Here is a 16482-nt window from a genome sequence, read left to right on the forward strand (position 1 = left end):
GCACAGCAGTGTACTACTGTTGCTATGACTAGCCAATGACAAGGTTGAAGGAAGCAAGAATAATACTTTATTTTGTCTTTTTTTTTCTTCTTCTTTTCGACTTTTCATTTTGAGTACACACATCAGCCTTGCAGTCTGCGGTCCAACGTGGGGCACAGTTGAACTTTGGTTTGAGTTCCTGCTTGTTGTACTCTTTCCTCTTTAATCCAAGTAAATGTAAAAAGAAAAAAAGAGCGCCACACCAACTTGGACAGCCGCCTGCTCCTTAGACGGCATTTCTGGCAAGTCCCAAGTTCAGTGGCAATATGTATTTTGGCAGGTAAACAGACTCTGCTTATTGGGAAAAGCTCCAGGTCAGAGATTTTGTAATTTGTGGACCTTGTCAGTACTTGATTGTGTGTGCTCTGCTATGCTAGCAAGATGACAGATTTAAAGAATGCTGTAAAACGTGATTGTGAACAGTGCAATAATTTTGATAGTTTAAAAGACATGTGAACCTGACACTTTTAGAGCAAATTGAAATAGAAGCATCAGTCTGATGTTAAATCAGAGATTCAGGAGGTCAAATACATACCAACCAGAGAAAAACTCACACACCAGACCTATTTTCAGAAAGTATTGATCCAATGATATTTCTGCTCTGAGTAAGATGGAGCTGGTGTGTGTGTGTTTCCGTTAAAAGGCTACGTAGGTTGCTAAGCAGCTGTCTTCATTTTCAGCCACACACTCACATCAACAACACACTCACATGTGTCCTCTCACACTTGACACATTATGAGCTTTATTGAGGAAGCTATAAGCTGCATCATTTAAAGGTACCCGTAAGAAATAGTTAAATAATTTAATGTATCTAACTATATTAAAGACATGGTAACATTATGTTTTAATTTATGTAATTACTGGATATGATTTAGTACTATGAATAAAAAATAAAAAAAAAGGATATCCGATAAAGCTCTTTTTTTTTTTACTTTTACTATTTCCAAGACTAAAAATCATTCTCAAATATTCAATGAAACATTATCTATGTTAGCCGGCCCGGCTGACATATTTAAATCAGCAGAATTTGTAAGAGCATATACGTGGACCGAACACAGAGCTTCAGGGCCTCAGAAAAGCTCTATGTCTGTAATGGAGGCCAGTGGACACCATAGTCTTTGCAAATCAGGCCCAAGACCAGCCATTCCCCCCGTGGGGTGAGAGCTCACTCCACTCGGAGTGTTGCCTCCTCCTGGGCGTTGGTACACGGCGCCTTGCTTGCAAACATATGTAGAGCTGCAGGCTGGGTGACGCCTAACAAGTTTGAGAGGTTTTACAATCTCTGTGTAGAGCCTGTGTAGAGCCACAAGTAGCGAGTAGCCTCCTTGGAGAGGATACGTGTAGGGCGGAGTTCACGATGCAAATCTCATATGCCAATGTCCATTGGCTCGTTTAGTTTACACTCGAAGGCGTATGTATATGAACACAGCTCTGGCCCAATATAGTAGGTTATTGTTTCGTTAAAGCTACACTGTGTGATTTTTACCCCCATCTAGCGGTGAAAAGGTATATGACCATCCAGTGAATATTAGTTTCTGTTCCTCTCAATTCCGATTACGTTTTAACTCCTACGGTGACCAATGTAGTCCAAGATTAAGATGGCTTCCAGTTCGACCTCGTCCTTGATTGTTAACTCAAACGTAAACGCGAAAGGCAAACCTTGAATTAACGGGTATGTCCCTCTTTGGCTAATGTACTTTCAAGATGGAGGGGCAACATGGCGACCGACATTAGAACCCCTTACCCGTATGTTTTTTCAATGGCTTATTATACACTCACGAGAATACTTTATTACTTGAACGAAGTAAATATACATTAATGAGCACATATATTTTTGAAAGAACTAAGTGTTTTTAGCTAAGAATAAACTAAAAGAGTTACACAGTGTAGCTTTAAAAAAAGTTTTGCTATTTTTATAAGATACCAGTATATACAACAGAAAGCCGTGTTGCTGAGAAAGGAGTGTTGCTGTGACAACAATATGTTTGGCATTTGTGTGGGATTTGTGTTGTTTTCTTTCCACCCCCCCACCCCCACCACCCCTGCTGTTTGTATATAAATAAAACTTGATAAGCTTTAGCAGTCGCCCCTGTTTTTAACCTGCTTAAAGTGATACTCCACTTTTTTTGGAAATAGGCTCATTTTACAACTCCCCCAGAGTTAAACAGTTGAGTTTTACCGTTTCCGAATCCATTCAGCCGATTTTTTTGATATTTAGAAGAATATCAGTAACCAGACAGTTTCTTGTCTCATTGACTTCCATAGTAATTTTTTTCCTACTATAGAAGTCAATGAGACCAGAAACTGCCTGGTTACTGATAAATATCAGAAAATCGGCTAAATGTATTTGAAAACGGTGAAACTCAACTGTTTAACTCTGGGGGAGTTGTAAAATGAGCCTATTTCCAAAAAGAGTGGAGTATCCCTTTAAAAACAAAATACGTGGCTTATCTAGTCGAGCTCATCCTCTCTGCGTCTGTATAGTTCATGCCCATTCTAATCAAGATTGTACATTTTGGGCGGATGTGTTAAAGTCTTGTCTCGATGCCCAGAGTCAGCAAGTGCACTCGAAAACAAACACAAAATGCATAGCTGTCATTTCCTGCTTCTCAGTTCAGATGGAGTGTTTTTGGTTGCGGCCATAGATCTCCGAGTCCTGAAGAAAAGTTTCTTTGCAAGGTTTGTTTGAAAATTTGCACACCTACATCTGTGAACGAGACATAGAAATAGTAATAGTAACAGCATCGAAGAATCTTGTCCATTCAAACTGAGTATATAGGCCAGTCTATGTTATAGGCATGTGCCTCCTCAAATTTCTGAGCCAAGTGGATTTTGAATGCAACTTCCAAAGGAAAATAATATTTGTATCTTTTGATAATTAAGCTGAATGATTATTTTGTAGGTTCAAAAAGTATAAAAAGCTGTGGCAGAAATCTTATTTTTTGTTGTTGTTGTTGTTGTCACCTGTCGCCCTAATAATGCTTGAAACTCACTAGCCCGATCTCATGAAAGTTTGTATCTATAGCACGAATGTCATTTCTCGTGCCAATTATATGGCAAAAAATAGTTTTTGCGTGTATGTGGTATGCGTTTTTCGCGTACATATGATACGCACTTTTTGCCATATAATAAGTAAGAACTCCCCACCCCCCTTCCCCCTAAACCTACCCAGGGGGTTTTCAGTGCATAGTATATGCACGCAAAAACATTTTTGGCGTATAAATGCCACGAGAAATGACAATCGTGGTATAGATACGCACTTTCATGAGACTGTGTTGAACTCGCATATCAGAATTGCTTTATCAATGTTCTCCATAAAAACATGCATGTAATCTGAGCTGTTTAGTTTAGTGTAGCATATAAAGGTTTATTTAAAAAAATTAAAAAGTGTCTCTTTGCATACTAAACAAAAACCATACAACCAGACTTAATGACTTATCTCATCTTTGGCAGCAAATTTTGTCAGTGGTGCTCCTTGAAACAAAGTGCATGCCATCCCTAAATTGTGCTTGCTGAGATTAAATGTAAACTAAAACTGAATAATAAATAAATTACTGTTCAAACTGCTTATTAAAGAAATCGTCATGTGATATTTTACGGCCATGTGTATTTTTACCACAGGTACCATATAGTGAATTATTATTATTATCTTTTAAATCACAGCTTACGTTAAAGAATATTCAGCTTTCTGAGCCTCCATACGCCCCCTTGAGGAAAACCACTTCTGGTCCTAACCAGCGCAATGTCACACAGAACCCTACATGATTTAGATGGTTTCTTCTTCCCATTGTATACTTCTGCCCCATGACATCAGTAGGATTGTATATGAGCATATCAAATAAACAGTGTTTAAAAAAAAAAAAAAAACATAAAAAAACTAAATGACAGACTTAACTGATTTTTTTTTTCTTCAGTAATCTGAAAGGTTCACTGAGGTAGATTAATGGGCATGTATATGTGCATGTTCTTTTTTTCTTATGGCCTCAGGAATAAGCAATCATTTCATGTCCAATAAATATTACATTTGGAGCCTTTCTCAAGTCCCCCGGTGAACGCACACACATGTACACATATCCACACAGTCTGCCATTGAAAAGCAGATTTGATCCACAGCAGACCATGTTGAGCTTTTTGGCTTTAGGAAGTCATTAAAAACAGACCTAACATGAACTGAGGTAAACCATAGATAGAGATAGATAGATAGATAGATAGATAGATAGATAGATAGATAGATAGATAGATAGATAGATAGATAGATAGATAGATAGATAGATAGATAGATAGATAGATAGATAGATAGATAGATAGATAGATAGATAGATAGATAGATAGATGGTTTGTTAGTAGGTTTAGTATTTAAGGAACATGTTGTTAACAGAAATCTAGAAATGGCTGTCTCTTTCTTTCTTTGTCCCTCTCTCTCTGTCATTCTCTGGGGGCATGTTCGTCTTCTTGGCTGCCCAGATGTCTTCAGCTATTTGTCAGCATTTCAACAGGTCCCCTCCTCCCCTCCACCACTCTCACTCTTTTTTCCCTCTTTTACTCTCTCTCTCTCACTCTCTCTCTCTCTCTATCTCTCCCCAGTGAGGAATCGATCAGTGCTTTCAGGTCATTAACATGCATCTCTGTCACTCTATCTTCTCCCTGATCAGCCCTCAATGTCAGCAGAGAGTCGCTAGAAGAGAGGAGTGAAACAGAAAAAAAACCATTCAGATTCAGATGAAAGTGTGAAAGATAAGAAGAGATAATGTAAGAACCCAAAAGAAGACGGTGATTTTGAAGTGAGAAATAAATAAAGAATGAGTGATAAACATACACTCATCTTGTCATGGATGTGTGTTTTTATCCCTCGCCAGAGGGTCGTCTGCATATGTGTACGGTAATGAAAGGAAGCACCGCTGTGGTATAATTTGCCTTAAATATAATTTGCTCTCTCTGCAGTCTAATAAAAACCGGTCAATCTGATTAACTCTGCTTATCAGTCCCTTTCTCTCGCCTCACTCTTCTTTTATGAGGAACTAAACACCTTAAACTTGGTGATACAGTACTGTTAGATAGTTTTTGGGGAAACGTTTGGAATTATCATTGTAAAAATTAATGCGCTTTATCTAATCAAAAAAAATGGAACAACAGATTAGAAGCAATATTATTAATTCAATTTAACGAATTAGAATTGAGTAATATTTATTCAAATTAATTCCTTAAAAGTAAACCATTTAAAATGAGTAAAACTTAACAAAATAAAAAAAACGTGCATTTAAGTCGCCATTATGGTGATCGGGTGTTTGTTTTAGGTTTTCTCCTTCAGTGATTCTGCTTGTTAACATCAGGTGTCTTCAATGTTGGCAATATAAAATAAAGAGTTCTTAATCTTTGACGTCTTTCAGTTAGTGAGATATTTTTGTAAAATTTCTTGGTGTAAACTTTACTCATTTTAAATGGTTAACTTTTAAGGAATAATTTGATTAATTCTTACCAACACATTCTCACCCCAAGGCGTCACCTTTGACCATGCTTCAATATTTGACGTTTTAGGCGCCCTTTAGCGTCAGTTAGATGACGCCGTAGGATCGCGTCATGTAAGTGACGCTAAAGGGCGCCTAAAACGTCAAATATTGAAGCATGGTCAAAAAGCGTCAGTTAGAGGACGCGGTTAGGTTTAGGTATGGGGTGGGGGTAGAGTACACGCGATCCTAGGGCGTCATCTAAAAGGGCGCCTAAAGCGTCAGATATTGAAGCATGGTCAAATGCTTCCCAAGGCGTCAGTTAGGTGACGCCTTGGGAGTGAGAATGGGCTGTTCTTACTCAATTATAATTTGTTAAATTTAATTAATAATATTGCTGGTAATCTGTTGCCACAATTTTATTGATTAGATAAAGCATATTCATTTTTACAGTGTGTTAACCCTCTGTTGATGAGTAACAATCACATTTTTTTGACTTTGTAAACATATGATGCATAAGATAATAATAATAGGTCCAATAATGACTTATTATTAACGTTTGAAAAGGTTTAAAGTTCTAAATTAAATATGTTATGCATTTTTTAAAGATCTTTGTTGCCTTGATGCATTATTGTGTTCCAGTGTAATGGATATTAATCTAATGAAGAATGCCATGATTGTTAATCAGATGTTTTTAAATATCTACATTTAGTTACTTAACATTTAATCAAAAAAAGGCCATTTTCATTTGGTTTCTGTCATGTAGCTGATAGTTTTTTTGTATTCATCACTGGCAAAGTCTTTGATTAATTTCTTTCCATTGTCACATAGTGTTGCCCCCAGGAAAAGGAGTCGCTAAATATTACATTTCAAAAATTGTTTTTATAATAAACTCTCTAACATTATATAAATGGGTTCTATTTTATGCAACAACTTTTATTTAAACATTGCCTGCAGTTAAAGGCAATTCTCCAAAAAGTATTATGAAACTGTCCACACTGCACACCTGTACTGAGCAAGTGAATTATGCATCTCTCCATTACGTCTTAAGGGCACTGATTAAATTTCTGTGGAGGAAAAGTCGGTAGAATGCACTTTCCTTGAAGAAACCCTATCTTTCTATGCTCTGATTACTTTGTCTGATTACTGGCTCGCTGGATCGGAGCGTATGTGCGGTTACTTATTAGGCTGAAGCTGATTAATGAATTCAAATGAGTGATTCTACCACTCCAGTTCATCCTAGGCATTTTAGGTCAACCAAAGACAATAAGTTGATGAGCTTAAGTGTGTGCAATGCGATCTCTATTGAAGTTGGCGAAGACAGTTTGTAAGAGTGGCAATGAATCTTATGTGTATGTGTGTGTTTTATGGAAGCTTCTAGTGCCATAAGTATCCAGGCACAGCATCTGGATTTAGTGCAGGCCACAGAACTTATGCCAATCCTAATCTTGGCAGAAATAGCCATTCATAGTGGCTGATGCTGGCACCACGAGTTCTCAACCCTCGTGCGCTAAGTGTATGCTAGAAAACTGGCAAGAAAAATGATGCAGAAATATATTTTTAAAAATATATATATATACCAGTATATACTGTTTATATACTTAATACTGTTTATATACAGTATATATAATTTATAAATAATTATATTTTATAAAAGTTATCCAGTGTTGTGGAATAACAACAAATAAATGTGTTAAGCTGTCATTTATTGAAGCAGTATATATACAAATATGAACTGTATGTTTTAATTCCTGTCTTTGGGGGTTGGTCTTGGTTTAGTAAAAAATTGTTAATGTTATATAAAAAAACGTATTAATTTAATAAATACGCTGCCTTAATAAATTATGATGTTAGCATATTTTAAAATGTTGTTTTCATTTATTCAGCAATACTCTTGATAGGCTTCAGTGTGGCCAATGCAACTCTCACATTTCAAATAAAGCTTTATGGCCTTGATTTGTTCCATTAAAATTACGATCAAATCACATTTATATATTAGTATTTAGTCAGTTCAGGCAATTGAATTGTTATAATATAATATAAATTAATGATATTCAATTTTAATGAGATGTTCAAACTTCATATTTCACACCTTGTGAAAAACTGTTGTGATAAATGTAAACATTTTGCAGTGTGTCAGGTAGGACAGATTCCCAGATTGACATTTGTTAAGGCCAAACTTCATCAACACCCTAACTATAACCAACCAGCTCTTGAGTGAGAGTCAAATGACTGTTTGATAAAATGCTCCGAAATGTACCTTTTAATGTGCCAACAAGAATATCCACAGAGGGTTTGGTCATAATAAAACAAAATCTTACAAATAATCTGTTTTAGACTTTTATGAGAGTGTACAATGAATCGCCAAGCTGACGTGAAGCATCAGAACTTTGATGCCATTATGAAGCTGCTTCTTTGGCTTATTAATGCATTAATGATTCATATGCACTCTTTTGAAGTGTGTTCAGTAAACGTAAGGAATCGATTTAAGACAGAGCTGTTTAAAACCTAACCTTTAAATAATTAATTTCGCTCTGTTTGTTGCATTTTAATCAAGAGGTCTCTGACAGTGGTGGGAAGTGCAGACTATAAACTATAGAAATGAGCTGAGGAAGTTTCAGTACAACTTTTGCGACATGTTTGTATCATGTCTTGATATTTTAGATTTGAGTTTTGGAAGACTAGTGCGATTTATGCGTGTACCTGCTTGTGCGCGCATGTCACGGCTTGCTGAAATAACGGGAAACTTTGTGTCTGTAAAAATATCCTAGAATAGCTATGTCTCTCTCTCTTTTCCTTCTGTCATCCATTTAAGGTTCACTCTCTCCTCTCATCCTGTCATTCCCCTCCCATCTCTCCTGCACTCTGGTTTGGCGTTGTTATTTTATGATGTCAGATTCCCAACATCCCAGATTCCCACATCAATATTAAATGTGTTGTCTCTCATTCTTTTATTTGCACTCTTCTCTCTCGCACTCCTGTAACAGTATTCGTCCCATCTACCTTTCACTGTTGTCTTATATGTGTTCTTTATATAAAGAGGAGAGAAGGGTTAGATGAGGTAAAGTTTGTTTGTCTCCCATACAAGGAAACTTGGAGAGAGGAAAAGTATAGAGTTACTTTTTTCCAGGCAACTGTATAATTGGATCAAATGTGACTGAGTATATGACAGAAAGCCAGAAACTAATGTTTTTCTTTTGTTTGTTTGTTTGTTTGTTTTAAAGGTAATTCACTGACTGTTGTGTTGTGGTGCATTAAAATCTTCCTAGGAAGTTCATAGTTAAGTTGGAAAGTCGTGTTTACTACGTCAGTTATGTTCAAGTCACTTTCGTTGGAGCAAGATGGCAGTGTACTTCTTATTTAACTACACAAAGATACATTAAGGTTTCTCAACTTCTAAAATTTTTAAATAATTCATGAAGCCCCTGCTAAATACCTAAGTATTCCACCACATTTCTTACTGACCCCAGGCAAGTCATGCCTCTCGGCCGCCATCTTGGCAACGCCTCCAGGCAGCTATTTCGGGCTAACAAGACCAGACTCGTATCTAAATGAATGGGAACTTCCGGGAGACTTGGGATGTCTGATGTTTACACAACTAACACATATCAAATCTCCCACCTTTTCAAACAGTAACATATATTTTCCGCTGTCGCAAACCTCAACTGTGTGCATGCGTCGGTGGATATTCTTAAATATTTCCCAGCTTGACATCAAAAGCAGACGATTGGCTTTCCAGCGGGAGGGGCAGGACATTTGCATACAACCGCCATCTTTGACGTTACGGGTTTTCCCTATATAGTTGTATCAAGGATTGAGGAAGTGGCTTGTCTCTATATAAATAGGCTCTGCCCCAACTCGTAAAGATCAGGGGCCTCATTTATAACCATTGCATACGATTAAAACAGGCCCTGAAAGAGGCGTACACCACTTCCGATGAGTTGTGATTAATGTAAACAAACTTGATGGGAATGTTTTTTAGTAAGGACACTTTTAGTAAGGATCCTACACACAGTTTTATAAATGAGACCCCAGGGCTTAAAGAAAATCCAGAGCTTCCCACTCATATTTACGAGTACGACATTGTGGTGGCATTCATATATGTGTTAAACTTGTAAATATACAATCTTTCTGACTTGCTCGATTTATATGGATTGTTTTTATGATCTCTTAATGAACATTTTTAAGCATCATATTGGTAGTCGTGTCAATGGAGGGATAGAAATCTCTTTGATTCATTTAAAATATCTTTGTTTGTGTTTGAAGATGAATGAAAGTCTAATGGTTTGGCACGACATGTGGGCAAGTGAAGTTGTTCCAGTTTTGGATTAACATGTACTCATAATTTATGATAAAAACATAATCAACCACATAAAATACCACTGCAAATACCAAAAGTCAAAAATCTTTTAAATTCCGAACATCATAAAAGAAAATGTTTCAATAAAAACATAACTGGACTAAAATCTTTGCCACAATAAAAAAAAAAAAAACACTCCTTTATGTTGTTCTAATCATTACAAATGTCATTAACAGAGCCATTATTGCAATAAATTGGTTTTAATTCAAATATATTGCTGGAACCACTCAAAAGTCATTAAATGTAAAGATTTGTAATTACTTTAGCCAGTGTAATACATTTTTTACTAACAGCCCTTTTGACATGTGCTTAACACTGATAGATACTTCCTGTTTATATTATCAAATGACAAAAACATGTGCAGTTACCTAGATACAAGAGGTGGACTAATGTACTCACAGGTTCACTTTCCCTCTCTCCCTTCCCTTTTTTTCCTCCACGCTGAGCCATAAGCCATCAAACATGAGGCCGTATCTCCCGCAAGACACATAACACACTCCACTCATTATTCAGAAAGGCATCGCATCAAAAGCCTCAGTTTTAGAAATATCACATTACGACATGAACATTGAATTAGATGACAGTTGCTTGTGAGGCCAGATCATTTTAAATTAATGAGCGCTCGATCAAAATGCCACTTTATTAGGTTAAAATGCAAAGCGCACATAGACTGGTGCACCCTCACGTGGGTGAGCTGATTCGATTACCATGAGGCGAGTACCTGAGCAGATTTTTTTGCAGTTGTTTAGTTGAATGTAAATAGAATTAATTACCAAAATGTCATCAGGGATAACTGCCACGCTCTCACTGGAGGATAAAATCAAATATATTACACCTGTCTCCTGGGTCCCGTCTGTGTGTGTCTGCCTGTGTGCCGGAGTGTGTGTCAGCATATCTTCCCGAGCTCTGTGAGTAATGACTTGATGACACCGTCTAAGTCAGCCAACACGCCCCTTCCTGCCTTCTGCGATATTACCATATATCCTACAAAACAGTGACACACACGCTCACACTCGCTGTCAGTTTGTCAGACAGATATTGATTGTATTTGCATGGTGTCTTAGGCTAGAAATATATGAGACTGTTTTCTTGGAACTGCTGCAATGAGGCACCTGCCAAACCCAAATGCCATTTCTCATCCTTGAGAGATCGATCACATCCTTAAACGCATATACACAGGCCACGCGCCCATATACTACTTCATAATGTTAATGCAAAATAGTTCAATATTGTGATGTGTATTATTGTTGATTGACATCATGTGGACAAATCTAACGTTTGACATTTTTACTTTTTCAGGCTCTTCTGGAAACACAGAACATGTTGAGGTCTTATGTCTCCAACTTCACCTTTAACCTGGGATTTTCTGGGAAATTCTTCCACACAGGTAATTGTGTAGCCTATGTGTGTCTGTGTTAAAACATAAAGGGGAAAACTAATATAACAAACAAGCATGATTAATTCTGTAATATTCTGATTGGCATGGTAACAGAACTCTGCCATAGCAACATTGAAGTTTCTCTAGTTCATCAATACTTGGGCAATGCATTGTTTGGGCTGTGGTAGAAATGGCTATCATTCTTCCATGATGCCATTAGACACTGTTTTGACAAAGTTTTAAAAATTTAGGATGTTTTTATCCTCAATTAATGAATGTTTATTTTCTAAAAGTCCACAGTCCCAAAAGAAATACTCAATTTGCTAATGAGCTAATGTTTGTTTGTGTAGGTACACGGGAGGAAGATGATGGAGATGATCTGTTGTTGAAATATGTTGATGAGTTCTGGTGGTTTCCTCATATGTGGAGTCATATGCAGCCTCATCTCTTCCACAACGAATCCTCTCTGACAGAACAAATGATCTTGAACAAAGACTTTGCTTTGGTGAGAAAAACTACACTTTTTCCTTGCCCTTAAGGCCAATTTATACTTCTGTGTAGGGTGCGCGCAGTGGGTACGGCGTAGCATACGCAGAGATGCGTCCCATACCGCGTACCCTTCGCCGTAGCCTGACGCGCACCTCAAAAATGTAACTACACGTCGCGACGACGCGGACCGCAAGATCGGTGATTGGTCGGCTTGGTAGCATCGCATTTCCTCCTACACATTTACGTACGTACCTTCTCACGCATTTCCACACGTACCATCTCCTCCGACGTCTTCTCTCATTTCTACCTTTCAGTTTTAGTAATTTCACTAAAATTAACTGTTTTTCCACCTCAATAAGCTCCAACTCCAACATGATCCGCTCACTTTCAGGCTTGTAGTAACCTAACCGCAACTCGAGAAATCTAAACAGTGGAACATTAAAACCCTCCGCCGCCAACTAGCGTTTCGGAGCAGTACTGCAGAGCAACCAAGACCTGAACGCAGAAGTATAAATGCTCACACTACGGCGTACCCTCGACGCAGAAGTATAAATTGGCCTTTACACAATTGCTGAACAAAACCATCATCCATGTATTATCATATCCAGTGAAAAATACTCATTTGCCTTAGGAACCATTAGCCCGACAGAGCCCGAATCATGTGTCATTTACTGAGAGAAAATGAACACTAATTATGCATGTTTTACAGGTGCTTTGAGACTTCAGTTGTTCCTCAGATAGAGAAGTGCCTCTTATGATTTTCACAAAATCATTTAAACCTACACATAAACAGGGAAGAGTGTGAGCGTGTGTGTGTGTGTGCTCTCACTTAGTTATCTCTCAGTAACACTCCTGCATATATTTGTCCCCCACTTTTTCTGTGAACCAGCACTCTCATGCCACACTCAAAGACACTTTTACGGCAGAATGTAATACTCTGACACATATATTTACCCTTCATGTATTACAGAGTGACATGCATACTGTAAATGGCTGAGAGCAACCCAGTGCAAATCCGGCTCATTCCATTTCCTGATCCCTTCTACTCTTCTGCTCCTTATCTTTCCCTGTATGCCTTTCCCTGTCTGTAAAAAAGGCCAGATATATGTTCACTTAGAAATCTGAATGTTTCTGTCATGTCTTATAGGGCATTTCTCATGTGTGTGTGTATAATATATATATATATATATATATATATATATATATATATATATATATATACTGTATATATATAATGAGAAATGCCCTATAAGACATGACAAAAACATTCAGATTTCTAAGTGAATGTCAAAGAAAAATAATCTAGCTGTAAGCTGGCTCACTAAGGGGTGATCATTGGCATTCCTCATTATCACACAGCATGTTTTATTTAGTTATGAGCTGTTTAGAAGCCAAACACTGCAGCTGAACTCGAGAGGATATCTTCATGATCCAGTGAACAAGTAAACTATCCACCCATTGTGCTGTGCAGTGACACTTATGCACATTTGATGCAATTTGGTCAGTTCTTTGTTTTTCTTTTTGCTCTCAGAAGTACACTTTGTATATTACTGCAAGAAATGTTTTAAAACATATACACTATATGGATAACAGTATTGGGAAATCCTCTTAATTATTTAATTCAGACCCATTGCCACAGGTTTTCACAGCCATACAGTCTGCATTTGTTAACATTTGGGAAAAAATGGGTAATTCTGAAGAGCTCAGTGAACTCAAGCATGGTAACTTGACAGGATGCCACCTTTGCAGTTCGAGAAATGTAATCCATTCTATATATTCCATGGTCAACTCTTAGTGGTATTATTGGAAAGTGGAAGCATTTAGGAACTAAGTGGGGTCCCCGAGTGCTGAGATGCATGGTGTGTAATAGTCGCCAACACTTACAACGTTGATTCCATAGCTGAAGAGTTCCAACTTTCCACTGGTATAAATATCAGCACAAAATCTGTGTGGCAGGAGCTTCATGGAATGGGTTTCCATAGCCAAGCAGCTGCATGCAAGCCTCCCATCACCAAGTACAATGCCAAGCATTGAATGGGTGGAGTAAAGCACGCCACCACTGGACTCGGGAGCAGTGAAAACGTGTTTGTGCGAAAACTAGATTGACGGATCACACTTCTCTGTTTGACAATCTGATTGGGAATCTGAGTTTGGTGGATGCCAGGAGAACATTGCATACCTGACTGCATTGTGCCAACTGTAAATTTTGGTGGTGAAGGGATAATGGGAAGGGCCTGTTAAATTTTGACAATGCTATGCTTCCAACTTAGTAGGAACAGTTTTGGGAAAGCCCTTTTCTATTCCAGCATGACTGTGCACAAAACAAGGTCCATAATGACATGGCTGGAAGAGTTTAGTGTGGAAGAACTTGACTGTCCTACATTGAGCCCTGACTTCCACCACATCATCATACGCCTTTTGGATGAGCCGAAATGGAAATTGCAAGCCATGCCTTCTCATCCAACATCAGTGCCTGATCTCACAAATGCTCTACTGGATGATTGGGGCACAAAATTCCCACACAAACACTCCAAAATATTTTGGAAAGCCTTCAGAGAAGAGTGGAAGCTGTTCTTGCTGAAATAGGGGGACCAACACCATATTAATGTATATGTATTTAGAATATGATGCCACCCCTGTTGGTGAAATGGTGAGATGTCCCAGTACCTTTGTCCTTATAGTGTATATATAAAAGTATATGCACAGCAAGGTATTGTAGATGGTTGTGTGCTCACTAGCTGTCTAGGCTTCATCTGTACTGTCAAATTGTATGTTAAAATCGCACGTTATTAGCAAAATTTTAGAAAAACAGCCATGTGATGTGAACAGTGGAATGAGTGATAAACAACAGAGCGTAAAGTGCCCCTGCTGGAAGTCACAAACAGGCACAGATCCTGTCTGAAAGCAGAACCGCCAGCTAAATTATAATTTGAGTCATGCGCCACGGCTTGAGCAGTTTAGCTAATAGTTTTTTATGCAAATGCAGTTTGCATTAAAATGTGACTAAAATTATGTTTTAACTAAGCTCTTTTGAAAACAATAGTCTGGTTTATCTGTATTATTATTATATCTGTTGTTTATCCCTCCTCACCCCTATTATCGTTTTCAATATTGTCTTTATCTTTAAAGAGGCCTTCATATTACAATGAACTTTGAGTGGCTTTCAGTGTGTTCATCCATCTAAGGAATTGAAATATTAGAACTCAAGTAGCCTAATATCTCTTTCAGTGAGGGTATGCTTGTGTTTAACTGTTTGGCAAGACACTACCATTTTAAACACTATATCACAGTTTCTGCATTACATTGTTTGCTTTAAATCTGAGGCAATAATCATTCACATTCTCCTAAAAGTTCTTCTACAATGCTGAATTACAGCTTCAGTGATTCGAAAGTGAACCTGATTTTTTTTTTAAATATTGACAGATTCAAACTTTAGCTCAGAAGATAAGTCTCTGGTGCTGTTGTACGTCTTTTTATATCAAAGTATTTAATTAAACAATTCTGTTCATCACTTTTTTGTTGTATTTAGTGTGAGGATGCTCATATTTTTTAAACGCAACGTCATCTCTTCTCTTCTCTGATGATGTGTTTACTGGCGCAAGGGTGGGACATCATGTCACTCACATTAGATCAGAGCAATAGCAAACCACAGCCATCCAATGATCCAATCAATTCCTGATGGACAAAATCAAGGCCTGGATTACAAATTTTCTTGTACATGAAGCTGTTTCACTTACAAATATACTTCACAATAAGGAAGAAAAGACTTTTTTCAATTTTAAACATGATTCATTTATTCAAAAAGCATGATTATTTTTGTCGCAGACCCCTAATTTCAATTTTAAAATGAAAAAAAAAAATCAGTTTATTATTGATGATCTATATAAAAAGTAATATATAAAAGTAAAATAAACAGGTAATAGGGAAATACTGTTGTGATTAAAGGATTTATTTACTTCATCGGTATAGCTCATGATGCTAGACTTTTAAAGCAGCTTCACCAACACCGGTTTTGTGTCTCTATATGTTCAGGTTTTGCCTACATTAAGAGTACCAATGTTCCGAAGAGAAATATGCAGAAATTATGATGGTTTGGGCAAGAAAATATAACATATAACAAATATAAACATGTATGTCTGTGACAGATTTCTTCTGTATTGTGACGTGCATCCGAGTGAAAAAAACTATTGAAGAAAAGAAATGTATACGGTGGGGTCTTGGTTAAATTCATTGGTTGTTGATGAAATGTAACATAAAAATCAAACCATTAGAATTGATAAAATGAATTAAAATGAGTTTCCTTTATACAATTTTAGAGCTGACATTAGGATCTGCTCAAAATCTGTGGCAAACAACAAATAGCAAACTTCAAAACTCCCTTCAAAAACTCCTACATGAGTGGCCCAGGTCAAGCAGTTAGCATGCGCTTGACTCTGGGGCTGAGTTAAACAGACTAGTGTCTGTCAGCTCAGAGGGCAGAGACTGTGAGAGTCAAGCTGACAGAGAATTTTAATGGGCCAGGAGCAGAAGTTTGATAATCTAGAGAAGACAGCTTTCATTTGCCTTTGTTGGTTTGGGGGCTTGATTAAATCAGAGCTGTGCAGCTAAGCTAACAGACAAGTGTACGAGAGGATGGAGGATGTGGGTGGTTTTCTCTCTGTGTGTGTGCGCGTGTGTGTACAAAATCTCTTGAGGGAAATTTTATGGATTGCTAGATCCTCATGATATGGAAGTTAAATCTGAAATTTCACCTCAAAATACAGTTATCGACT

General features: G+C 37.5%; 1 protein-coding gene across 1 annotated transcript in view; it reads left to right on the plus strand.

Moving 5' to 3' along the window:
- The window catches only part of ndst3 (N-deacetylase/N-sulfotransferase (heparan glucosaminyl) 3), a 63897-nt gene that overhangs the window by 12282 nt on the left and 35133 nt on the right, over positions 1 to 16482 (plus strand). Inside the window, exons 3-4 of the mRNA XM_039692562.2 lie at positions 11143 to 11230; positions 11572 to 11726. Of these exons, the coding sequence (XP_039548496.1) occupies positions 11143 to 11230; positions 11572 to 11726 (243 nt within the window). The remainder of the gene's footprint in view (positions 1 to 11142; positions 11231 to 11571; positions 11727 to 16482) is intronic.

The sequence above is a fragment of the Pimephales promelas genome, chromosome 6, assembly GCF_988280905.1.
Source record: "Pimephales promelas chromosome 6, fPimPro1.hap1.1, whole genome shotgun sequence".
In the NCBI taxonomy this organism is placed as follows: domain Eukaryota; kingdom Metazoa; phylum Chordata; class Actinopteri; order Cypriniformes; family Leuciscidae; genus Pimephales; species Pimephales promelas.